The sequence below is a fragment of the Triturus cristatus genome, chromosome 7 (assembly GCF_964204655.1).
Source record: "Triturus cristatus chromosome 7, aTriCri1.1, whole genome shotgun sequence".
In the NCBI taxonomy this organism is placed as follows: domain Eukaryota; kingdom Metazoa; phylum Chordata; class Amphibia; order Caudata; family Salamandridae; genus Triturus; species Triturus cristatus.
The window spans coordinates 99,001,958-99,029,341 of NC_140590.1; the positions used below are offsets into that span (position 1 = coordinate 99,001,958).

Sequence of the window (27,384 nt, forward strand, 5' to 3'; positions counted from 1 at the left end):
CAATAGCCCACGTGTAAACACGCGTAGCTAGGGGAGAAGCAGGCCCCCATCGCAACACCTTGTATTTGCCTGTAAATATCTTTTCCAAACATGAAATAATTATTGTTCAGACACCAGGAAATTAAAGATGACAACATTTTGTTATGCATAAAATATTCACATGGCCTGAAGCTCAAAAAATATTCTATTGCATTAATTCCACATGAATGCTCAATACTAGAGTAAAGCGATTCTATGTCAAGAGTTATTAAAATCCAATCATTATTCCACGAAATGTCCTTTAGCGTATTTATAAAATCTCCTGTGTCTTTAACAAAGGAAGGTAATGTCTTTACTATATCTTGTAGGTAAAAATCCACATATCGTCCCACTTGTTCAGTCATACTTTTGATAGCTGAAATAATGGGGCGTCCAGGAACTGGAACCTTCTCTTTATGAATTTTTGGCAGTAAATAAAGGAAGGGAAGGACTGGATGTTCATTAAACATGAATTGATATTCTTCTGTAGATATGAGTCCCTCCTGTCTCCATTGTTTCAATTCTTTCTTTAACAATTCTTTCGCTTTGTTGTAGGCTAGTTTATTGGATTTCTCATAGCAGTTTATGTCATTTAGTTGTCGCATAGCTTCCTGTGTGTATTGTGTTCTAGGCCAAAGGACAATGTTGCCCCCTTTGTCTGATTTTTTCACAATTATTTCATTATCATCGCTCAGTTTTTTCATCAAATTTTGATAATGTTTTTGATTGAAATTTGATTTACTTTTTTTATAATTGACTTGACGATGAAGTTTCTTTATTTCATCTATAACACGTTCATGGAAGATATCCACGGCGTCCTTGGGCATGATTGGCAAAAATGTGGACTTGGCTTTGTAGGGGCTTTCCCCTGCACCCTTTTGGAATAAATCAATTGTGCGTAATTTTTGTTGAGTTGACTGTAAAGGTTCATCGTGCTCATTATTTTTTAATTCATGCATAGTCAACAATGTTTGTACATCAGAGGCTTGTAGTTTAAACTGATTAGTCATATCTTCAAAGTTCTTTTTCTTTTCCAAACCTGCTTCAATCATGAAGAATTTTTTTAATTTTAGTTTTAATTTATATATATATATATACATTACCTACTGGCGGTCGCCAGTAGGTAGTTATAGTTAGGACCCTGTTTCCATAGGAAAACCGCAACATTCTATTTTGAATAACTTTGGCGCCGGTCGACGAATCCTCGCGAAATTTTCAAAACTAATGGGGCGCTACGCTCCGCTCCTACCCTGAAAGTCTCGGGGGGATTCGTCAAGCGGGGGCTGAGAAAAAAGGGGGGTCTCAAAACGCGTTTTCCCCATGCATTTTCCCATAGGACCTTTAGACACAGCTACAGCCCGAACGGCTGAACAGAGTTACTTGAAATTTGGCAGAGAGGTAGTCTACAGGTCAAGGAAGTGCCTTTTGTAGGTCTGGTGTAAATCTGTTCAGTAGTTCCTGAGAAAATAGCATTTAAATCAATATATATATATCTGTGGCAGTGTAGGGGGTCATGCTGGGGCTGGTGTTTCAGGGTTTAGGGCAGTGCAGTGGTGTTCGGGCAGTGTAGGGGGTCGTACAGGGGGTAGTGTTTCAGGGTTTAGGGCAGTGCAGTGGTGTTTGGGCAGTCTAGGGGGTCGTACTGGGGGTGGTGTTTCAGGGTATAAGGCAGTGCAGTGGTGTTCGGGCAGTGTAGGGGGTCGTGCGGGGGGTGGTGTTTCAGGGTTTATGGCAGGGCAGTGGTGTTCGGGCAGTGTAGGGGGTCTTGCAGGGGGTGGTGTTTCAGGGTTTAGGGCAGTGGTGTTCGGGCAGTGTAGGGGTCTTGCGGAGGGTGGAGTTTCAGGGTTTAGGGTAGTGCAGTGGTGTTCGAGCAGTGTAGGGGGTCCTGCTGGGGATGGTGTTTCAGGGTTTAGGGCAGTGGTGTTTGGGCAGTGTAGGGGTCATGCAGGGGGTTGTGTTTCAGGGTTTAAGGCAGTGCAGTGGTGTTCGGGCAGTGCAGGGGGTTGTGCTGGGTGTGGTGTTTCAGGGTTTAGGGCAGTGCAGTGGTGTTCGGGCAGTGTACGGGGTCGTGCTGGGGCTGGTGTTTCTGGGTTTAGAGCAGTGCAGTGGTGTTCGGGCAGTGTAGGGGATTGTGCTGGGGCTGGTGTTTCAGGGATTAGGGCAGTGCAGTGGTGTTCGGGCAGTGTAGGGGGCCTTGCTGGGGCTGGTGTTTCAGGGTTTAGGAAAGAGCAGTGATGTTCGGGCAGTGTAGGGGGTCATGCTGGGGGTGGTGTTTCAGGGTATAGGGCAGAGCAGTGGTGTTCGGACAGTGTAGGGGGTCGTGCTGGGGGTGGTGTTTCAGGGTATGGGGCAGTGCAGTGGTGTTCGGGCAGTGTAGGGGGTTGTGCAGGGGTCGTTGTTTCAGGGTTTCGGGCAGGGAAGTGGTGTTCAGGCAGTGTAGGGGGTCTCACAGGGGGTGGTGTTTCGGGCTTTAGGGCAGTGGAGTTTGGGCAGTGTAGGGGGTCATGCTGGGGGTGGTATTTCAGGGTTTAGGACAGTGGTGTTCGGGCAGTGTAGGGGGTTGTGCTGGGGGTGGTGTTTCAGGGTTTAGGGCAGAGCAGTGGTGTTCGGCAGTGTAGGGTGTCATGTTTCAGGGTTTCGGGCAGGGCAGTGATGTTCGGGCAGTGAAGGGGGTCTTGCAGGGGGTGGTGTCTCAGGGTTTAGGGCGCTGGTGTTCGGGCAGTGTAGGGGGTCGTGCTGGGGGTGGTGTTTCAGGGTTAAGGGCAGTGCAGTGGTGTTCGGGCAGTGTAGGGGGTCATGCTGGGGCTGGTGTTTCAGGGTTTAGGGTAGTGCAGTGGTGTTCGAGCAGTGTAGGGGGTCCTGCTGGGGATGGTGTTTCAGGGTTTAGGGCAGTGGTGTTTGGGCAGTGTAGGGGGTCGTGCTGGGGGTGGTGTTTCAGGGTATAGGGCAGAGCAGTGGTGTTCGGGCAGTGTAGGGTGTCATGTTTCAGGGTTTCAGGCAGGGCAGTGATGTTCGGGCAGTGAAGGGGGTCTTGCAGGGGGTGGTGTCTCAGGGTTTAGGGCACTGGTGTTCGGGCAGTGTAGGGGGTCGTGCTGGGGGTGGTGTTTCAGGGTTAAGGGCAGTGCAGTGGTGTTCGGGCAGTGTAGGGGGTCATGCTGGGGCTGGTGTTTCAGGGTTTAGGGCAGTGCAGTGGTGTTCGGGCAGTGTAGGGGGTCATGCAGGGGGGTAGTGTTTCAGGGTTTAGGGCAGTGCAGTGGTGTTCGGGCCGTGTAGGGGGTCATGCAGGGGGTGGTTTTTCAGGGATTAGGGCAGTGCAGTGGTGTTCGGGCAGTGTAGGGGGTCGTACAGGGGGTAGTGTTTCAGGGTTTAGGGCAGTGCAGTGGTGTTTGGGCAGTCTAGGGGGTCGTACTGGGGGTGGTGTTTCAGGGTATAAGGCAGTGCAGTGGTGTTCGGGCAGTATAGGGGGTCGTGCAGGGGGTGGTGTTTCAGGGTTAATGGCAGGGCAGTGGTGTTCGGGCAGTGTAGGGGGTCTTGCAGGGGGTGGTGTTTCAGGGTTTAGGGCAGTGGTGTTCGGGCAGTGTAGGGGTCTTGCGGAGGGTGGAGTTTCAGGGTTTAGGGTAGTGCAGTGGTGTTCGAGCAGTGTAGGGGGTCCTGCTGGGGATGGTGTTTCAGGGTTTAGGGCAGTGGTGTTTGGGCAGTGTAGGGGTCGTGCAGAGGGTTGTGTTTCAGGGTTTAAGGCAGTGCAGTGGTGTTCGGGCAGTGCAGGGGGTTGTGCTGGGGGTGGTGTTTCAGGGTTTAGGGCAGTGCAGTGGTGTTCGGGCAGTGTACGGGGTCGTGCTGGGGCTGGTGTTTCTGGGTTTAGAGCAGTGCAGTGGTGTTCGGGCAGTGTAGGGGATTATTATTATTATTATTATTAGGAGCTTATAAAGCGCGCTTATACCCAAGGGTGTCCTGGCGCTGAGAAGCTGATCATCCCTGGAGAGCGAGTGTCTAATCCCTAAACAACCAAGTCTTCAAGCCCTTTCTGAAAGAGAGAAGTTCCTCCATTTTTCTCATATGTGCCGGCAGACCGTTCCATGCAGTAGCAGCACCATATGAGAACAACTTTCCTCCCCAGCTGGCCTTTTTTATCCTAGGCACCACTACTAGATTGCCCTCCAAAGAGCGCAGTGCCCTCCCCGGCACATACTGCTTAAAACAGGCCTTAAGAAACTCCGGGCCATTGCCTTTTAATGCCTTGAAGACTGTACACAAGGCCTTAAATTGGGAGCGTTTATGAATTGGTAGCCAATGAAGTTTCTTCGTTCCTTCTCGGATTGAGACATGTTTAGGAGTGCCTGTCAATAGTCTCGCTGCCGCGTTCTGCACCAACTGCAGTCTGTACAGGTGTTTCTTTTGCAAGTTAAGGTACAGACTGTTGCAGTAGTCAAGACGCGAGAGGATGAGAGCCGACACAACTAGCCGGAGACCATCCGTGGGGAGAAATGCTTTAACTTTCCTCAGAATCCTGAGAATGTGGAAACAGGATGAAACTACACCACTGACCTGATTTCCGAAGTCCAGTTTCTGGTCCATAATCACCCCCAGATTCCTGGCTTTAGGTGTGGGCACCGGTATCTTTCCCAGTACCTCGGGCCACATGGCTGGGGACCAGATGTTGGGATTATTTCCGAATATCATAACCTCGGTTTTTCCAGCATTAAGTTTAAGGCAATTTGCAGCCATCCAACTCGCTATACCTTGCAGACAGTCATGACACCTTACTGTCAGATCGGCTTGGGACCCTCTTTGTACCGATAACACGATCTGCGTGTCATCAGCGTATGAGGTAAGTTGGAGTCCATAGGATCTAATCAAAGCTCCCAAAGGACTCACATATACGTTAAAGAGAGTGGGACTCAAAGATGAGCCTTGCGGGACCCCACAGGGAAGGACAAAAGGTTTAGATCTCTTTGCTCCCACTTCAACACTCTGGGATCTGTCGGCCATAAAAGACTTAAGGAGGTTCCAGGCAGTGCCTTCCACCCCGACCAGAGCCAGTCGGTCCATCATAACACCATGATGGACCGTATCAAAGGCCGCCGACAGGTCTAACAGAATGAGGATCGCCTCACCCCCTTGATCCACTGCCACTCTGATTTCCTCAGTCGCCTTGACCAGGGCGAGTTCTGTGCTGTGGCCAGCACGAAACCCAAACTGGGTGGGATCTAGGGCCCTCGACCTCTCAAGGAAGGAGGTAAGTTGCTTGTTTAAGGCCTTTTCTAATAATTTTGCTGGTATTGGGAGCCGCGAAATAGGCCTATAGCTATTCGGGTCACACTTATCTAAAGTGGGTTTTTTAATTAATGGTAAAATGGAGGCCACCTTCCATCTCCTGGGGTACCTCCCTGACGCTATGATAGAGTTAAACAGTGGCGTGAGTGTGTCGGCAATAACCTGTGGACAATTCTGAAGAACCGCCACCGGGCATGGGTCACTGGGGGCTCCAGAACGTGCCATCACCAGTAAACCCCTAACCTCCTCTGCTTGTAGCGGGCTAAAGCCACTAAGTTTATCCTGCGTCTCTACTGACCCAGCCTTCGTACTCCAAACTGCCATTCCAACCTCTTTGTAGACTTCAGAAAAGGAGGAAAAAATTCCTGCTACCTTATTCTGAAAGAAAGTAGCCAATGTTTCACAAAGGTCCGGGCTAGTTGAGGAGACCGGTTCAGCTGGGGTCGTGAGTTTAGTTAAAGTTTTAAACAGTTCTCTAGAAGATGAACTTGCCAACTCAATTTGCTCTGAGAAATATATTTTCTTTGCCTCATGTATTTTATTTTTGTAAATAGAGAGGCTATTTTTATATTTTTCTTTATCGACCGAACTGTAACCCTTCCGCCATAATCTCTCCAATCTTTTACAGTCCGATTTCATGGTCTGTAGCGCATCAGAGAACCACGGCGCCGAGGGAGAGGATCTTCTGGGCGTGAAAGATTTAACAGGTGCAAATATATTGCAGGCCCTCTCAATCCATTCAGAGTATGAATCTGCAGCCCTATCTGCATCCTGTGGGACATCAGGGGCGCTAGCCATTAGATAATTACCGAACTTTGTCCCATCTATCTTTTTCCAGGCTCGGGTCACAATCTCCTCTAGGCTTAGTCTTTAGTAATGTCTGTGTTTCAGTGGTGAGTGTGAAAATTATTGCGGCATGATCAGACCAAGGGAATGGCAAGACATCCACTACTTCCAGATCCGTTCGATTGGTAAAAATGCCATCAAGGGTGTGGCCAGCCGTGTGCGAGGGACCCACCACCCTTTGTTCCAATCCTCCGGCATCCATAAAATCCAGCAATTGCCTGGTATCTGGATCTCGTTTGTCATCCAGGTAGAAGTTAAAGTCGCCCAAAACAGTAAATGAATGGGCACAGAAACCATCCTCTACCAGGGTACTTAGTGACTCCAAAAAGGGCGCTCTGGGACCTGGGGGGCGATAAATCAACAGTGCTCTGAGCGTGTTTTTGTGAGAGAGGCAGATAGTGATAGAAAGTGCCTCACATGCTTGGTTAGATGCCGTGGAAAATAAAGGCTCAAGACTATTGTGGTAGATAACAGCAAGTCCGCCCCCCCTTCCTGAGGGACGGTCCAACGTAAAACACCTGAAATTAGCAGGGAGAGCCTTCACAATGTCAGGGCCTGCGGCACTGTTAGTCCAAGTTTCCGTAATGAAAGCCAACTTAACCTGATGCTGTTCCATGAGCAGACAGCAGTCCGTGCTGTGCTTCACTAGTGATCTAACATTCATCAGCAAACACTTCCATGGTACGGGTTTTCTTAGAGGTTGTGGGCCTAACTCCAAACTACCCCCTCCTTTGCCCTTGCCTGGGATTGTGCTGGGGCTGGTGTTTCAGGGATTAGGGCAGTGCAGTGGTGTTCGGGCAGTGTAGGGGGCCTTGCTGGGGCTGGTGTTTCAGGGTTTAGGAAAGAGCAGTGATGTTCGGGCAGTGTAGGGGGTCATGCTGGGGGTGGTGTTTCAGGGTATAGGGCAGAGCAGTGGTGTTCGGGCAGTGTAGGGGGTCGTGCTGGGGGTGGTGTTTCAGGGTATGGGGCAGTGCAGTGGTGTTCGGGCAGTGTAGGGGGTTGTGCAGGGGTCGTTGTTTCAGGGTTTCGGGCAGGGAAGTGGTGTTCAGGCAGTGTAGGGGGTCTCACAGGGGGTGGTGTTTCGGGCTTTAGGGCAGTGGAGTTTGGGCAGTGTAGGGGGTCATGCTGGGGGTGGTATTTCAGGGTTTAGGACAGTGGTGTTCGGGCAGTGTAGGGGGTTGTGCTGGGGGTGGTGTTTCAGGGTTTAAGGCAGAGCAGTGGTGTTCGGGCAGTGTAGGGTGTCATGTTTCAGGGTTTCGGGCAGGGCAGTGATGTTCGGGCAGTGAAGGGGGTCTTGCAGGGGGTGGTGTCTCAGGGTTTAGGGCACTGGTGTTCGGGCAGTGTAGGGGGTCGTGCTGGGGGTGGTGTTTCAGGGTTAAGGGCAGTGCAGTGGTGTTCGGGCAGTGTAGGGGGTCATGCTGGAGCTGGTGTTTCAGGGTTTAGGGTAGTGCAGTGGTGTTCGAGCAGTGTAGGGGGTCCTGCTGGGGATGGTGTTTCGGGGTTTAGGGCAGTGGTGTTTGGGCAGTGTAGGGGTCGTGCAGGGGGTTGTGTTTCAGGGTTTAAGGCAGTGCAGTGGTGTTCGGGCAGTGTAGGGGGTCATGCTGGGGTGGTGTTTCAGGGTTTAGGGCAGTGCAGTGGTGTTCGGGCAGTGTAGGCGGTCGTGCTGGCAGTGGGGTTTCAGGGTTTAGGGCAGTGCAGTGGTGTTTGGGCAGTGTAGGGGGTCATGCTGGGGGTGGTGTTTCAGGGTTTAGGGCAGTACAGTGGTGTTCGTGCAGTGTAGGGCATCGTGCTGGGGTAGTGTTTTAGGGTTTAGGGCCGTGCAGTGGTGTTTGTGTAGTGTGCAGTGCATGAGCTACGTCGCTAAGCGAGACCTACAAAGCATTGCACCAAGATGGCTGCCAACACTTCCTGGATTGAAGTGTTGGCAGCCAATCAGAGCCAAGCTTGTGCTTGTGCAGTTAGGTCCCGCCCAGATAAATAAAGATAAATAAAGGTATTTTCCTTTAATATCTCGAAAACTACTGAACGGATTTACACCATTTAAAAGAAAGGGTGCTTTCTGAACCAAGCACTACCTTTTTGCCAAATTTGGTGTAATTCCGTTTAGCAGTTTTGGCTGTAACCGTGTCTAAAATTTCCTATGGGAATTAACATGGAGTAAACATGTTTTGGGACCCCCCTTTTTTCTCGGCCCCCGCTTGGTGAATCACCCCAAAACTTTCAGGAAAGGAACTGACCGTAGCGGGACCAGCGTTTTAAAATTTTCGTGAAGATTCGTCAACCGGCGCCAAAGATATTTGGAAATGAAAAAATGCTTTTTGAATAGAAACAACGGCCTAACTATAACCATCTACTGGTGACCGCCAGTAGATAATATAATATATATATATATATATATATATATATATATATATATATATATATATATATATATATATATATATATATATATATATATATTACCTACTGGCGGTCGCCAGTAGGTAGTTATAGTTAGGACCCTGTTTCCATAGGAAAACCGCAACATTCTATTTTGAATAACTTTGGCGCCGGTCGACGAATCCTCGCGAAATTTTCAAAACTAATGGGGCGCTACGCTCCGCTCCTACCCTGAAAGTCTCGGGGGGATTCGTCAAGCGGGGGCTGAGAAAAAAGGGGGGTCCCAAAACGCGTTTTCCCCATGCATTTTTCCATAGGACCTTTAGACACAGCTACAGCCCGAACGGCTGAACAGAGTTACTTGAAATTTGGCAGAGAGGTAGTCTACAGGTCAAGGAAGTGCCTTTTGTAGGTTTGGTGTAAATCTGTTCAGTAGATTCTGAGAAAATAGCCTTTAAATCAATATATATATCTGAGCCAGCTTATGGTGCGCTTACGGTGCGCTTACCGTACGCGTACGGTGACGTGCGCGAGCGCGATTCTGATTGGCTGTTCGATCTAAGTAAACATTCGAATCGGTCGAAACCAGGAAGCGGCGGCCGCCATTTTCTCTCTCGCACTCTGAGTGGGGCAGCAAAAACAAAGACAAAAAACATCTAAAGGGGCAGTATATTGAGTTCATAACCACCCAGCATTGATGTAGGGGTCCCCAAACAACCCCCAAGGCCAAAAAAAATCGCCGATTACGCTTACCGTACGCGTACGGTAAAAATTATTAAAAAAAAAAATATTATCCACACTATCCCCACCCCGTGTGCAAATGGTGGCCGTCGGGCAACATTTGTGCATGGCATATAACTTTTTTAGAAATTACTAAGAAATACTTTTCAAAACGATGCGCATAATATGTCCCCCATGTGCGCACGGTGCGCGAAGCGTATCGTGCGTACATGGCCCATCCCGCGTAACGTGGGCACGCGGTGCGCGCAGCGCACCGCGTGACCACTGTGCGTGCACGGCACTAACTGCGTAAAGTGGGCGCGCGGTGCGCGAAGCGCACCTCGTGCTCACTGTGCGCTCATGCGCGCACGGAACGAACTGCGTGAAGTGGGCGCGCACGCCACGAACGGCGTAAAGTAACTTAGCATTTAAAAAACCGTACAAATTCACTGAAAAAACCATAGGTTTCACACACGTTATAGTTAGGAATTAGCATTTAAAAAACCTTGCAAATTCACTGAAAAAACCATAGGTTTCACACATGTTATAGTTAGCTGTACATTTCACTCGTAAAAAACCAATGAAATTCCCCCGTTATAGTTAGTGCAGGCAACTATAACTCACGCGACCGCAATCCTCTGCTGATGACATATGTGTCTTTATGAAAAAAAAATATTTGTAATATATGTATAGCTAAAATTTAATGGAAGAAGACATGGGCAAATAAGTGTCTAAATACAGTATTAGCATCAGCAGAGGATTGCGGTCGCGTGAGTTATAGTTGCCTGCACTAACTATAACGGGGGAATTTCATTGGTTTTTTACGAGTGAAATGTACAGCTAACTATAACATGTGTGAAACCTATGGTTTTTTCAGTGAATATATATATATATATATATACATATTATCTACTGGCGGTCACCAGTAGATGGTTATAGTTAGGACGTTGTTTCTATTCAAAAAGCGTTTTTTCATTTCCAAATATCTTTGGCGCCGGTTGACGAATCTTCACGAAATTTTTAAAACGCTGGTTATAGTTAGGACCGTGTTTCCATAGGAAATCCGCAACATTCTATTTGGAATAACTTTGGCGCCGATTGACGAATCCTCGCGAAATTTTCAAAATAGGTGGGGCGCTACGCTCCGCTTGTACCCTGAAAGTCTCGGGGGGATTCGTCAAGCGGGGGCTGAGAAAAAAGGGGGGTCCCAAAACACGTTTTTCCCAGGCAATTTTCCATAGGGACCTTTAGTCCAAGGTACAGCCCAAACGGCTGAACAGAATTACTTTAAATTTAGCAAAGAGGTAGTCCTCAGGTCAGGGATGTGCCTTTTGCATATCTGGTGTCAATCCGTTCAGTAGTTCCTGAGAAAATCAAAAGTAAAATCATATATATATCTGGGCGGAGCCTAACCACACATCTCATCGTGAGATCTGATTGGCTGTCAGCACTTCATCCAAGAAGTGTTGGCAGCCATCTTGGGACCAATATACATGATAGCACCTCATAAAAAAGCCTTGCAGTTAATAGAAGATTTTAAGACTTTAGTTACATTAATAAATCATTTGTTGATGGTACCATACTCATTTTAGGAATTGTGGTGTGTTCTAAGGTGATTTTACCATGTGAAAAAGCCTTCTGCTGTGATATCATGAATCATGTTTGAGAGAAAACTATTTTCTCATGCTTTTCCCACAGAGGTTTGGAAGGTGATCAATAAGCTAAACTGAGAGCATATTTCTGTAAATTCACATTATCTTTCTCAGTCATGGGAGAATGAAGTCTGACATTCTCAGTAAAACATGTACATCCAACAAGGGCAGAGACTGTCAGTTGATTCCTTTGTGTTCTACTGCAGCTTCCCAGAGTGTTCTAAAGAACAACTAGAGCGCTAACAGTCCTACTTATGACAAAAGTATGGCACACCTGAAGCCATCTTGGTTGGAATAAAGTGGTAACTCTTAAAACATTTAATTTAAAAAGGAACAAAATGAGGGGGTTCATTTTGCCATAGAAAGTATGATTAGTGCTGCAGAAAGAAAAGTTAGGGCACATTTTGAGTGACTTCTCAAATCTTCTTCTATTTCATTAAAACATTCTGACATGCAGACTGAAACATGCACTTTCAATACCAGCAGCAGACTTCCCTGGTGAGCAGTAGCTTTACTACAGTGATCTAATAAGCAACTAGAGTGCTAACATTCTGAATTTATGGCAAATGTGTGTCACATCTGAATGCCTTCTTGATGGAACCAAACTAAAAAACTGAAAGTATTTCCTACTGAGGAGACTGCAGTAAATGAGGAAATTTGTAAACTTCATAACAAATAAATCCCCCAAGATGGCCACCAGAGACAAAAGAGCCCAAATGTAGCCCAAATATCACTGAGATGTAGCCCAAGTATAGCCCAATGACAGAATGTCCCAGAGTGTTCTAACGAACAACTAGAGCACTAACAGTCTTTCTTATGACAAAAGTATGGCACACCTGAAGCCATCTTGATTGGAATAAAATGGTAACAGTTAAAACATTTAATTTACAAAGGAACAAACTGAGGGGGTTCATTTTGCCATAGAAATTATGATTAATGCTGAAGAAAGAAAATGAGGGCACATTTTGAGTGACTTCTCAAATCCTCTTCTATTTCATTAAAAAATTCTGACATGCAGACTGAAACATGCACTTTTAATACCAGCAGCAGACTTCATTTGTGAGCAGTAGCTTTACTACAGTGATCTAATGAGCAACTGGAGTGCTAACATTCAGAGTTTATGGCAAATGTGTGACATATCTGAATACCTTCTTGATGGAATCAAAGTAAAAAACTGAAAGCATTTCCTACTGAGGAGACTGCAGTAAATGAGGAAATTAGGAAACTTCATACCAAATAAATCTCCCAAGATGGCCACCAGAGACAAAAGAGCCCAAATGCAGCATAAATATCACCCAGATGTAGCCCACATGTAGCCCAATGACAGAAGTGTGCAAAACACTTATTTTTTGTGTATTTGCAGTTTTATATAGTGCAGACTTGTGAGGTATTGGAGTGCTTTACATGAGCATTGGTTACATCACACAAGATCAAATTCATTCTGGTTGTAGACATGGGGAGATTAAGTGATTTGACCAGAATCAATGAATGTTGAGCTGAAGCAGAAACTCTAACCTGGTTCCCCAGTTGCAAAGTCTGCAGCTCTGGAAGTAACATCACATCCTCTCCCCTAGGTGCAACATTTAATCAAGTGGTCAACTGGATAAAAAAACATAAAGATTACAAATAATTTAAAAGTTCTTTGTCGCTATTTGAAAACTCAGAAAATATGTCCTCATTTTAGTTTTTTAGAGCACTAACCATAATTTTGATGCAAATAAGACCCTCTCATATCTGTAATTTCTAAAGGAAATACTCTAGGTATTACAGTTTTGATTACATCAAGATGACGTCAGGCGTTCCACACTTTTGTAATGAATATAGAATGTTAGCAATCTAGTTGTTCATTGGGATACTGTTGAGAGGCAGAGGCCAGGGGCACGGACTCTGAAAATTGAAGACAGGTAGGAGAGTGCAGAGGCAACAATTTGACCACACTGGGCAGGCAGGAAGGGCAGTGGCAGCACAACAGACTATGGAGGGCAGTGGAAAGGGGGGCAGGGGCAACAAACCAACAATACAGGACTGGCAAGAGAGGCTGTGGCAATATAATAGACCATTGTGGGCAGAAGGAAGAGGCAGTGGTAGTACAACCATACATGCCAACAGACCCGTTTCAGCCAGGAAACGTCCAATGTTTTTAAGCTCAAATGGGCTTTACTTGATCTGTCTCCTGTCTACAATCTCCTCTTTTTTAATGTAACTCAAAAGAGAAAATCAAAACGCCAGTTTTTATTCAAAATCTCCCTCTTACCAAGTTCAAAATGTTTGCAAGTATGGTACATTGGATCATGGTAGGCAGGAGGAATTGGGGTAGGGACATGGACTCGGATAACAGAGGACAGGAGGGACATGGAGAGGTGCACCAAACTGACCCTACAGGGCAGGCATCAGGGAGTGCAGCACAACAATCCATGGAAAGCAATAGGGAGGGACAGGGCCATGCACATGGACAACAGAGAACAGAGGGGAAAGAGGCAATGGTAGCTAGCTGACCATAATGGACAGACAGGAGAGAAAGCTGCAGCATAACAGACCATAAAGGGCAGGAGGGACGGATCAGGGGTATTACAATGGAACAGGCAAGCCAGGAGGGAGGGAATAGGGGTCTGCACATGGAAAAAGAGGGCTGGGGCAAGGGGGCAGGGCAGGAGCAGCAAGATGACCATGGAGGTCAGGCAGTATGGGCACTAGAAACAAGACACACCATGGAGAGCAACAATGAGACTATGATGTCATACACACAGACCATGGAGGGAAGGCGGGAGGGGGCAGGGGCAGCTAGCTGACCACACAGGGAAGGTGGGAGGGGCCATGGCAGCACAGAAGACCATGCATGTCAAGCAGGAGGGTTAGTGGCAGCACAATGGCTATGATGGGCAAGAAGGAGGGTGCAGGGGCATGCACAAAGGACCATGGAAGATAGAAGGGAGGGTCAGGACCTGGGCACAGACAAGAGAGTTCAGGGGAAGGGGCCTCACAACAGACCGCACGGGGCAGGCAGGAGGAGCAGTTGCAGCACAACAGACCAGGGAGGGCAGAAGGGTGTGGCAGTAAAATGGACCATGGAGGACAGGAGGAAGGGGATAGGGGCATGGCATGTGGACAGGCAGGGTTGAGGTGGCAGGGACAGGTTACAGTCATCTGACAATGCTAGGCAGGTGGGAGGGAAGTGGCAGCTCAACAGAACACGCAGAGTAGATAGGAGTGGCAGGTCCATGGGATGGAGCTGGGGCATGCACAAAGACATCGGATGGCAGGGGGAAGGAGAATAGGGGCAGCAAGCTAAGCACAGAGGCTAAGCAGGAGGTCAATGATGGGCCATAGAATTGGGCAATGGAGGGCAGGAGGAGTGGACTGGTACATCATGCTAAATGGAGGGCAGTGGCAGCACATCAGACCATGCATGGCAGGGAGGAGGCTAGTCCATGGATTCAGACAGCAGAGGATAGGGAGGAGGTTGATGGGGCAGCAAGCTAACTGTTCAGAGAAGGTGGGTATTAGGAACTTTATTGTTTTTAAAATGTGTGTCTGTGCTAACTACTTAAAATATGAACAAGTATGCAGCATAATCTCACTTTTATTCAGGAAGAAGAGGACGTTTGTGACTGTGACTCCGGGCTCACTTGGCAGAAACTCCCCCTGACCCTCCACCCCCCCATCGCAAAATGTAATGTCCGTGAAAAGGGTAGGTGGACGCAGTGTTATATAGAACATAGTCCTGAGAGCACGATTGAAAATGAAAACTAGATATAGTATATGGTATAAACTATGCACCAAAAAGTGTGATATAAGATGAACCGGGGCGTGAAATATAATATGCAATACATTGTGGGCAATGACAGATTCATTGGAGAGCGCGAGATAGCACAGGCACTAGCTCGTGCTATGCGATATGCGCCTTGGAGTGTAATATGCACAGGGCAGTGTTGTGTAACCTAACTAGTCTCTAAAGTTGTAATATAAAATATGTGCTGGGGAGTGTAACGTTGCATATGCACTGTGACAAAGATATGGATCCCAGATTGTAATATGTATGGCATAGCGCTGTGCGTTATAACATAGGCATCGAGGAAGGCACATTAGATGGGGCAATATAACCCGTGCGAAGGCAAGTGTGGCACGACATATTCACAGGGTGGTGTTACAGTGCACATGGGCTAGAGAGTGTCATAGCATACGCACTAGCTGGTGGAATACAACACAGAGGTGTGAGGCACTCGGCAGGCACTGGTGGGTGTAACACAGCATTGGGCTCAGCCAGGAGCACACTGTGACTCTCAAGTGAGGTTCGTCTCCTTTCCAGAGAGTAAAATAAAAAGTATTACACATCCGGCGGTGGATGTGTGTTTTATTAACCGTGAGGGGGGTTTCTTGCATAGTTTGGTCGAATTTTTGTGGAATCCCCTTTGAATGGCTTGGTGTGCGTGTATATTAAATGTGCCCGTCAATAGCTACCCATGTTTGTATAAATAAACGACAAGGGTGTCTACTTGGAGAGTACCCACCGGCGGGGGCGCCGGGATTAGGCACGGTAGGGCGTCAGTCACGTCAGAGCTTCACTAGCGGTGTAAATACATTCCATGTGGATTAATTCTATGCATAGTTGCCTTTTAATGATTATCACGCAAATCGTCATGGTGATAGGTACATACGGTTTGTCCAGCATGTCCTAAGTGTTTCTATAAATATATATTTTTTTAAAATAATAAAAAACAAAGGCCGGCCCTGGGGGATGGGGTCCCCGGGGCCATAAGTGGCCTGAGGAGGGGGGCAACGCAGCCCCCTCCTAAAGAATAAAAAAACAAAAAGGCCTTGACCCGGGGGTTGGGGTCCCCGGGGCTGATTAAGGCCTTGGGAGGGCCACATTTTTTTTTTTAAACAAAAAAATTAGGGTGCAGGCCCTGGAGGATGGGGTCCCCAGGGCCAGTAAATTAGAAAAAGAAGGGGGGCCACACAGCCCTCCTTCTTAAAAAAATAAATAAAAGACCGGCATTGCGCCAGAGGCCACGCCCCCTCCTAGCAGCACTCTGCAAATGCACCCCCTGGCCAGTTATAAGTTGGGGAATTAATTCCCCTTCAATACTGAGGTCCCTGAGGGCCAACTAGCCCAACAGGTATCTCCAGTATGCGCCTGGGAGCTGCGTGGCAGACAGGTGTTCTGAGGCCACGCCCCTTTTTACACCTCTATGCAACGCAGCTCTGTGGCGCTTACTGGAGGTACTTAGTGGGCTAGTTTGACCCTAGGGACCCTTAGGATTCAAGGGGACTTAATCTCTCAACTTAGAACGGCCACAGGGCGCGTGTACACAGTGGTGAAGGGAGGGGACGGGGCCTGAGGTGACATGTGCAAACACGCCCTGTGGCACGTTTTAAGTTGGGGAAATAATTCCCTTTCAATCCTGAGGGACCCTGGGGGCCAACTAGCCCACCAGGGGCTTCCAGTAAGCGCCACTGCTCTGAGTTGCAGAGAGGTGGTGCAGGCCGTGCCCCTTTTTACACCTCTCTGCAATGCAGCTCTGTGGCGCTTACTGGAGGTACCTAGTGGGCTAGTTGGACCCTAGGGACGCTCAGGATTCAAATGAACTTAATCTCCCAACTAAAAACGGCCACATAGCGTGTTTACACAGTGGTGAAGGGAGGGGACGGGGCCTGAGTTAACGTGTGCAAACACGCCCTGTGGCGCGTTTTAAGTTGGGGAAATAATTCCCCTTCAATCCTGAGTGCCCCTGGGGGCCAACTAGCCCACCAGGTGCTTCCAGTAAGCGCCACTGCGCTGCGTTACAGAGAGGTGGTCTAGGCCGTGCCCCTTTTTACATCTCTCTGCAACGCAGCTCTGTGGCGCTTACTGGAGGTACCTAGTGGTCTAGTTGGACCCTAGGGACCCTCAGGATTCAAGGGGACTTAATCTTCCAACTTAAAACGGCCATAGGGCGTGTTTACACAGTGGGGAAGTGAGGGGACGGGGCCTGAGATGACATGTGCAAACACGCCCTGTGGCGCGTTTTAAGAGGTAGTTTTAATCACCTGCCCTATTATATACTAGGGGCTTACAGAGGAGGTCATGCTGATCACAGGGGGACCCCAACGCATAGTGTTACCTAGTGTATGTAGGTGTTTTCACTGTATTCTGAGTGTCTTTTAACATAGCACTGGCTCTAGGACTGGTTAGTCAGACTCAGTTAACACCAGTATCCGTCTGAAAAAGTTGAGGGTACAGGATGATTTTGCAACAAGGCTTCTTTCTGTTCTTCTGTTTGTTCTTTCTGCAGGTTATCCTTCTTCCTGCACTTTTCTTCGTCTTTGAGGACTTCTGTTGCTTCTTTCTGCATTACTTTTTTTTCTTTCTGTGCGTTTTTTCTTCTTTCTTCACATGTCCTATCTCTGTAGCCATAGTTAGAAATTAGCATTTAAAAAACCTTTGAAATTCACTGAAAAAACCATAGGTTTCAGGCACGTTATAGTTAGGAATTAGCATTTAAAAAACCTTAGAAATTCACTGAAAAAACCATAGGTTTCAGGGGCGTTATAGTTAGCTGGACTTTTCACTCGTACAAAACCATTGAAATTCCCCCGTTATAGTTAGTTCAGCTAACTATAACTCGCGCGCCCGCAATGCACTGCTGATGACGTCACATATTACATCACTCATGACATGGTCAGTGACATCACTCATGACATCACTGATGACATCACTGATGACATCTCAAATGACATCACTGATGACATCACTGATGACATCATCCAGTGAATGTGTGTTTTTCTGAAAATTACATATGTTTTATATATGTATATCTCAAGGTCGATGGAAGAATAAATGGGTATATAAGTGTCTAAATGGATGATTTGTTTTTGAAAAATAGATTGTATAACTGACTGATAAAGTGTATCTTAGTGAATACATGGCTTAGTGAGTAATGTTTAAATATGTAAATATCTGTATCAGTCTCTCACTTTGTGTATAAGTGGCTGCATGGGTTGGTGAGTAGCTACATGAGTGTCTATATAGGTTATTAGTTGGTTTTTTGAGTATCAGAATGAGTGTCTGAGTGTCTGTATGGTTCGGTGGGGGTATTACGTAGTGCATAAGTGCATGAATGAGTGACTCACTGTTTGTATGTGTTGAAGACAGCATGTGTGCAGGACTGTATTGGTGGATGAGTGTGTGCATGGGTGTGTTAGTGAGTGAATGACTGTCTCAATAGTGTCTTTATGAGTAACTACATATGTTTTAAACTAGTATATGTGACTATTGGTGTATATAAGTGAGTATATGTGAGAGTGAGAGATTGAAAGAGTTCCTGTATGAATAAGTATGTGTTTATATAAGTGATTGTTTAAAAGACTAAGTATGTGTAAGTTTCTGTAGAAGTAAGTGTGGTGGTGTGTGTATAACTGTATATGCAAGTAAATGGATGTTTGATTCTTTATTAGCATGAGTGACTATGTGTGTGAGTAACTCTATGGATGAGTGGCGTTGTGTAACAGGATGTATAAGTGTATGAGTACATATGATGAGTGAGTACATGTATGAGTGACTGTATATAGGACTGTTGGTGAATGAGTGGATGTGTATGTGGATCTTAGAATTACTGAATAGGTTGTTGTAACTGATATTGGTATGTCCATTGTTTTGAAAATTTTAGTTTCTATTTTTGAATGTGTGTATCAAAGGTTATATTAGGGGGAGAGGAGGTCTGCCACTCTATCACAAAGATGATGTCATCAGTGATGTCATTTGAGATGTCATCAGTGATGTCATGAGTGATGTCACTGACCATGTCATGAGTGATGTAATATGTGACGTCATCAGCAGTGCATTGCGGGCGCGCGAGTTATAGTTAGCTGAACTAACTATAACGGTGGAATTTCAATGGTTTTGTAAGAGTGAAAAGTCCAGCTAACTATAACGCCCCTGAAACCTATGTTTTTTTCAGTGAATATATATATATATACATATATATCTCGCTCGGTTCCTCTTTCTTCTTTATCAAAAAGGAGTGTCGCACTCTCGGGACGTTATAAACACACTTTATTCAACATAGCCAAATGACCATGGCTATTTTGAATAAAGTGTGTTTATAACGCCCCGAGAGTGCGACACTCCTTTTTGATAAAGAAGAAAGAGGAACCGAGCGAGATATTTTTAGCGGACTCCACACCCGTAATGTCTGCACCTGCCTGCGAGTGCTCCGCTAATAGTGTGGGAAGAGGTATATATTCACTTAAAAAACCATAGGTTTCACACATGTTATAGTTAGCTGGACATTTCACTCGTGAAAAACCATTGAAATTCCCCCGTTATAGTTAGTGCAGGCAGCTATAACTCACGCGACCGCAATCCTCTGCTGATGACGTCAGATAATACATCACTGTATTTAGACACTTATTTACCCATGTCTTCTTCCATTAATTTTTAGCTATACATATATTACAAATATTTTTTTTTCAGAAAGACACATATGTCATCAGTGATGTAATATCTGACTTCATCAGCAGAGGATTGCGGTCGCGTGAGTTATAGTTGCCTGCACTAACTATAACGGGGGAATTTCAATGGTTTTTCACAATTGAAATGTTCAGCTAACTATAACATGTGTGAAACCTATGTTTTTTTAAGTGAATTTGCAAGGTTTTTTAAATGCTAATTCCTAACTATAACGTGTGTGAAACCTATGGTTTTTTCAGTGAATTTGTACGGTTTTTTAAATGCTAAGTTATGTATTTTTTTTTTTTTTATTAAGGTTTTTCACCGTGCGCGTACCATACCGTACTCGTCAAAAGAGCCTTTTCAACAGAGCGCACTCGTGAGCCATCTGCGTTTTACAAGCAAATTTCCAATTTATTAGCGTCCTTTACTGCATTCAAGTCGACAAAAGCGTTTCGGCGTGACCGCCTTCGTCAGTGTCTACTCGAAAACTTCACAATGTGAATTTTAAATAAAGTTGTGCCATACAATTCATAAAAATAGAAAGTGATTCGTGATTCTAAAAAATAAAAGAAAGCACAAAGATATGCAGGCAGAACTATCGTTACTGTGGCGGCCATCTTACAAGAGTCATTCTGACTTGGTTTCCACCTAATGGATCAAACCAATACATTCCATCTTATCAAAACTGCCATTATTAACATATTGTAAAACATCATTTTCTGCTTATCTATATATGATAATTCATCCTCTTACAGTATATTACTTTGATCTTACCAGTTAAAATGACTAAAATCCAGGTTTAGCTATTTAATGATTAATTCCAAGCAAAGCAGTGGGTAAAAGGATATGGAAATAATACGGATATGTATACATATGGGACTGTCAATGAGATGAAATCTGTTTTTAGGGTTATTAATGCTTATGCCCTTTGAACATAGAAATAGAGTTATGCAGACAAATTTGATCAATAGTTGGCCCATACAGGGCGTAATAAAATCAGATGGCCGAAAATAATGTTGGAACATAGAGTTCTGAGATGCGGAAGTAATTGCCACGTTCTGCTTATTTAATGCGGAAAGTAATATACTGTAAGAGGATGAATTATCATATATAGATAAGCAGAAAATGATGTTTTACTATATGTTAACAATGGAAGTTTTGATAAGATGGAATGTATTGGTTTGATCCATTAGGTGGAAACCAAGTCAGAATGACTCTTCTAAGATGGCTGCCACAGTAACGATAGTTCTGCCTGCATATCTTTGTGCTTTCTTTTATTTTTTAGAATCACAAATCACTTTCTATTTTTATGAATTGTATGGCACAACTTTATTTAAAATTCAGATTGTGAAGTTTTCGAGTAGACATTGACGAAGGCGGTCACGCCGAAACGCGTTTGTCGACTTGAATGCAGTAAAGGACGCTAATAAATTGGAAATTTGCTTGTAAAACGCAGATGGCTCACGAGTGCGCTCTGTTGAAAAGGCTCTTTTGACGAGAGAACCTGTGGTATGGAATCTAATTGCGCAAACCCCCATGCGCTGAGCAAGCACCCGTGGAGTTGAGGTGCAACGGCTGGTGGACCTGTGTTTGTTGATTAATATATATATATATATATATATATATATATATATATATATATATATATATATATATTAATTTTTTTGAGGTACTAAGATTAGGAGTAAAGATCGTAAATCTATACTTATTTATTGTCACTTACTCTTAGTTTTTTAGGTGATAAGTTGCCCCCAAGATATTTTTAACCTTAATATTCTTACATTCAAGCATTATACAAATAGATGGTACTTTAGCAACATTTGAAGAAATAAGGTCATACACAGTTCCCAGCATTAAGTCCATTATTGCACAGATTTATGAGAAGACAGTAGAAAATATATAAGTTATGACAGCATATGCGAGTCACTATTCGTAGAGTGAACTTGAAAATTATTGCGTTTACCCTACCTATGGTTACAATAGTGATGGCATCCAGGCAGACGTTCCGTGGTGGGGTACACTCCTCTATCTTAATACGGTCAGCTGCACATCCTCCATCATTAAAATCCTTGCAGGAAAAGCAACGGAGGCTGGCAACCCCTGAAAGAAAAGTGAAATGTGAATGTAAGAAGTTAGGTTAAGGGGGTGTAAATCCTTCTCAAGCAACAACCACAGTTCATGTCACTGTGAACCCCTAAAGTCACTACATTAACTATGGTTAACCCACTGGTATCTTAGCACAAAATCAATCAGGCTTAACTTAGAGGCACTGTGTTAAGAATTTATGCAGCACTGAAAAAATAATGGAGTGAAAACACAACACAAGAAAAATCCCACACCAACTTCAGAATTGTACTGAAGAGTTGGTCTGAGAGTGCAATAGTTACACCTGATGCCAGCCTTTGAAGTGTTGAAAATGTTTAGGCTACCCCCATATCTGGTTCGGGAAAGTTCCTCCCTTACCCTTTCAAGGCTCCAAGAACTCTAGGGTCGCACACAACTAGTGTTAGGTTTTTGTGCGTATGCTGGAGGCAGCCACTATAGAAATGCAAGTGGGCCAAGGAAACTCTCCCCTCCAATCTGGTAGGATGGCCCATCCTGCCCACACCTAAGCCCTACTGTCCCCTTTCTGGGAGGAATACACAAAGCCTTACAGGAGGGTCATGTGACAGAGGACACTGCCAGTAGGCACTAAATGGTTAGACCAAGTAAATGCACATTTTCTGAAAGTGGCATTTTCAGAACTGTGACTTAAAATCTAACTTTATCATAAATTAGGGTTTTTAATTATAATTTGTTTGAGACCAAACATGATATTTCTACCATGTTAGCACTTATTAAATGTAATTAGGTAACCCAATGTTAAATTATGGAATAGTTAGGCCTTAACATAGTGAAACATGCATTTCAGTGTTTTCCACTACTAGGACATGTTGAACCTACAAACACATACTCTAGTTTTTTAAATACAATGCACCAAACCCTGTTGGCTGTTTAGGGCCTACTTTAGGGGTGATGTATATCTATTAAAAAGGAGGTTTAGGCCTTCCAGGTTTATTTTGCCAGCTCAAAATGGCAGTTTAAAACTGCACTATAGGCTGCAATGGCAGGCCTGAGACTAGTTTTAAAGGGCTACTTTAGTAGGTAACATTGAGTGCTGCAGGTATACTAGTAGCATTTAAGTTAATAGGCCCTGGGTACATGTAGTACCACTTTACTAGGGACTTATAAGAAAAAAGAATGTGCCAATCGGGTGTAAACTAATTTTACTATATTTCAAGAAGAGAGCAGGACGGGGGAAGGCAAAATATTTGGGGGAAGACCACTCCTAAGATGGCAGGTCTAACAGTGAGAATCACCTTTTCTGTACAGCGATTCCTAAATCTGAATAGGGAAGACTTACTCCTTGTGTTGAGTGTCCCAATGGTTATAAAATAGAGAAGCACCACCCATGAATTTTGCTTATTAATGACAATCTTCTCTGAACAGTCCATCCCTCTCTGGAGAACCACCTCATGTGAAGAGTGCTTGTGTTAATATGAGGAGAAGAACTCTCTTTGATCTGTGTGTCCATATTGTTAATTTGCACAACTAGCTCCTGTAGATAGGGCTCGACTAGTAGGAACATAACTCATGTTGATCAGTGCACTCCTAATGTTTATCTGGAGAGGAATCAGTAGTACACAGTCTGCTCCAAGTGTTAATATGGTAGAACACCTCCATATGATCATTGTTCCCCATAGGTTAAGGGAAACCACCTTTTGAAGAATAGGCACCTAAGGTGCAGGTGCCCACTGCCTGTCCGGAGGGCCCCCTTAGTGTTTATACAGGGGAACCACTGCCTCTGATCAGTCAACATTAATATGGAAATCCATTGCCTGTGAACTGTTCATCACTAGTGCTAATATGGAAGAAGAACTCAGTGACTGCCTGGTGTGAATATGGAAGGAATGCGGTAAGCTGTGTCCTAGAAGTGCAGCTAATGATGGTAACAGGAGTATATCCAAAGGGCCCACTAGGGATCTATTAAATGGGACCGAGCCCTCTGATACTCCTGTTAATTTTTTGGGTGCACTCCTAGGAGTACACTCTCCACAGTGCTGGGGCCTAATTTTAGGTCTGCTGTTAACCAAAATCTTATCTAAAAATATATATATGTTTAATATGCTTATTTTAAGGGGCTTATAGCCAGGGATGCAACACTTCTCAGTGTGCCCTCCTTGAGACATGATGGATGCATCATATTTACTGTATGACGCATCATGTCACAAGGAATGACAGATATGTCAGTATTAATGACGTTTCTGTCAGCGCAAAATTGGTGCATTGCTGGGCTGTTAACCAAAACCTTATCTAAAAACATATATATGTTTAATATGCTTATTTTAAAGATCTTATAGCCAGGGATGCAACACTTCTCAGTGTGCCCTCCTTGAGACATGATGGATGCATCATATTTACTGTATGACGCATCATGTCACAAGGAATCACAGATACGTCAGTATTAATGACGTTTCTGTCAGCGCAAAATTGGTGCATTGCTGGGGTGTGTCTGAAACACAGACACAACTCCAGCAATGTGTCTTTTCACATGGGGAAAGCCCCATGTGAAAGGGCCTGCATCACCCTTATGTCTGCCATGAGGCAGGCGTAAGGTTTTAACGCATTGGGGTCCTAGAAGTGGTGCAGTGAAATCTTATAGATGTAGCTGCGCCACTCGTATGACCTTTTCTTGCGGGGGAACGCCAACCCTGCATATATTATACCTGACGCAGGTATAATGTAGTTCAGAGGTTTAATTAGTGAAGCATCTGCCTAGATGCGTCACTTCATAAATATGGTGAAACATGGTGAATATTTTACGCCACCGCTGCGTCACAAAAAGTAAAGCAACAGCGGCACAATAGTGATGCAGGGGCTCATAAATAAGCCCCTCAGGGCCTCATTTATGAGAAGTCTACCATTGCTGCGTGAAAGCAGCGATGCAACACTTCTCAGTGCGCCCTCCTCGTGACATGATGGACGCATCATGTTGAAGGAATGACAGATACTTCAGTATTACTGACGTATCTGCTGGCGCAAAAGTGGCGCATTGCTGGGGTGTGTCTGAAAACAGATGCAACTCCAGCAGTGTGTCCTTTCACATGAGGCAAGCCCAATGTGAAAGGGCGTGCGTCACCCTTACACCTGTCATGAGGCAGGCGTAAGGTTTTGACTCACTGGCGTCCTAGAAGTGGCGCAGTGAAATCTTATAGATTTCACTGCGCCACTCCCATGACCCTTTCTTGCGGGGAATGCTCACACTGCATACATTATACCTGCACCAGGTATAATGTAGCGCAGCTGTTTCCGAAAGGACGCATCTGCCTAGATGCATCACTTCATAAATATGGCGCAACTTGCCGCATATTTTACGCCTCTGCTGCGTCACAAAAAGTGACTCAACGGTGGAGCAAAAGTGACGCTGGCGCTCATAAATAAGCCCCTTAGTGTTTTGAGTCTGATGTTATAGCAGGACACTTTGTCCCAGCTATTCCATGTTGATCAAAGGCCACATTTCATCTTTATTAGAGGGGCGGCACTTATGCTATGGCAGAGCAGTGTCGTGCCCCCTACTAGCCTCAAAATTAGAAAAATAAAACAATAATAAAATGTGTCTATTATCGCTTTCTTTTTCTTCCATTGAATGAGGGTTGGGGCGGGGCCATTGTGAGGCAAGGCAGGAGGGAGAGTGGTTAGGACTATGATTCAGTGCGCATGGCGGTTTGGCTGGCCTTCTCAGGCCGGCCAAAGCGTCATGCGCAGTGAAGCTGTGTCCAACCCCAGCTGCATTGTCGAGTTGGATACAGCAGCCACAGTCTCCCAGTCTCCCTGGGAGCGCCAATCAAGGGCACTCAGGCCAATCCTGAAGCTGCTCTCATGCATTAGACCAGCGTCAGGTTTGGCTGATGGGAGGCTGGGAGCCTGTGTTGCAGCGAGGAGGAAACAGAAGAACGGAGTTTTGGGATGCACGATGAGACAGGTAAGTTTTTACTTTTGTTTTTGTTTTCTTTGTCCGTCGTCCCACCCTTTGCAACCTGCCTCACCACTCTGACGGCACACTAGCCGCTACTGCTTTATTCGTTTCTATCTCCTACTAATGGTGTTGTAAAGTCCTTTTGTAGTGGCATTTGTTTATCTGACCGCGATTTTACAGTAGACCAAATTGTATCCGTTTGAAACTGTTCTTCGTGAAGTTGTCCTTTTTAGGTCTCAGCCCACTAGACTGTGCAGCTGTTGGGTTTGCAAAAGACATCGTGGGCAGTTTCAGAAAGTTGACCTGGGAATGCATTCTGCCCAGTGCTTGCTTTTCATTTGCTGGCTTTATTTGTTTTAGGCTCTACAGCTCGGGTTCGTACCTTCCCATGCCAAAGTCATGTTTACAGCATTCGTCCACAAACTGTTTTTTTGTAATAAACAGGCCTGTAAATTTTGCACTTATCACATTTGCTGGCCATTCAAAGACCGAGATCAAACGTCGCAACTCATTTTGGAGATGTGGAGAAGATTGAAAACAATTCTTAGGAAAACGTTTGTGTTTATGATTATGCCGGGTCTGGTGGCTTAGTGGACTAATGCATCCACTGCAGTGGTCAATGTTTAACCTCATGGTCACAGGTTCAAATCCCAGTGGGTCCACTCAGCCTTTCATCCATCTGAGGTAAATAAAATGAGTACCATTGAGTTGGGTGATAATAAACATCTGTTGTTCAGCGCTTTGAGACCCTTTGGTGATCAGTACAAGTGTTATGTTATGATGTTCCGGTGGCGATATGGGCGTTGCCTTATTTACAAGGCAGCGTTAAGCCACTTAACGTGGCTTAGGGCCTTATGTAGGTGGGCTGGCATTTACCACTTCATAAATACCGAATCATACCGATTCGGTATTTATGAAGTGGTAAATGCAATGTAGGTAATGTGTCGGTAAATATTACCGAATCGGAAAAATTCGGTAATTACCGAATCGGTATTTACCGATTCGGTAATGAGGCATACCTTCCCATTGATGGGAAGGTATGCCTCATTACCGAATCGGTAAATACCGATTCGGTACTGGGGGAGCACATGCAAGAGTGGCAGGGTGTCACATTGACACCCTGTTGCACCCCTGATTTGGCCATGTGTGCACATGTGGCGCACATACATGCCCTAAGGGCATGTATGTCTGCCACATTGCACACTTAAACGTGCACAAAAATGCTTTTTTTCACCTATTCGTCATTTACCACCAACCTTTAGTTGGTGGTAAATAACGAATCCCCACACCCACCACACACTCCCCCTACATCTCATTTCATGATTCGGTATTTACCGAATCGGTAAATTTACCGAATCGGTAATATTACCGATTCGGTAATTTTACCGATTCGGTAAATACCGAATCATGAAATTCTCCCCCTACATCTCAAAAGCCAAAATACCGGTCGGTAACGGTATAATTACCGAAAATCGGCCGTTACCGACCGGTATTTAGCTTCCTACATGAGGCCCTTAATGCTGCATTGTAAATAAGACACCCTTTCAAGCTGTACTTAGTGTGAAAGGGGAGGTCAATGAGTCTAGCAGTGGGCGTTCCACTGCAACACCCACTGATTTTTATGCTGCCCCCTATATACAAAGGTGGCGTAAATAAGAGACAGCGACAAAATTATGGCCACGGAAAACCTGGTCTTAAACAGGCAAAACGAGGAGAAATAAAGCATTTCTCCTCGTTTTGCTGTTTCTAAGTGTGCTGCATTGTGATGCACATATAGAAACAGCAAAAGACCATTGATTGTTTATGTGTGGGGAGGTGACCATTCCTGCACATAAAAAATCCCCCAAAATGACTTTTTGCAACTTATATGTGTGCTGCATTAAGCAGCACAAACAGCAGTTGCAAAACAGCATTTAAAGATTGTTTCTGTGCAGGGAGGGGCACCTTGCAGCAAGGGTGCCTGCGTTGGCGCCAGGCTGCTAAATTTAGAGACAGCACAGACAAAAAAAAACAGGAATGCACCATTTTGTTGTAAATATGGTGCAGCC

General features: G+C 45.2%; 1 protein-coding gene across 1 annotated transcript in view; it reads right to left on the bottom strand.

The window, feature by feature from the left end:
* Positions 1–27,384, bottom strand: part of LOC146808916 (ly6/PLAUR domain-containing protein 3-like) — a 279,643-nt gene that overhangs the window by 153,383 nt on the left and 98,876 nt on the right. Inside the window, exon 2 of the mRNA XM_085614253.1 lies at positions 21,289–21,420. Within this exon, the coding sequence (XP_085470379.1) occupies positions 21,289–21,420 (132 nt within the window). The remainder of the gene's footprint in view (positions 1–21,288; positions 21,421–27,384) is intronic.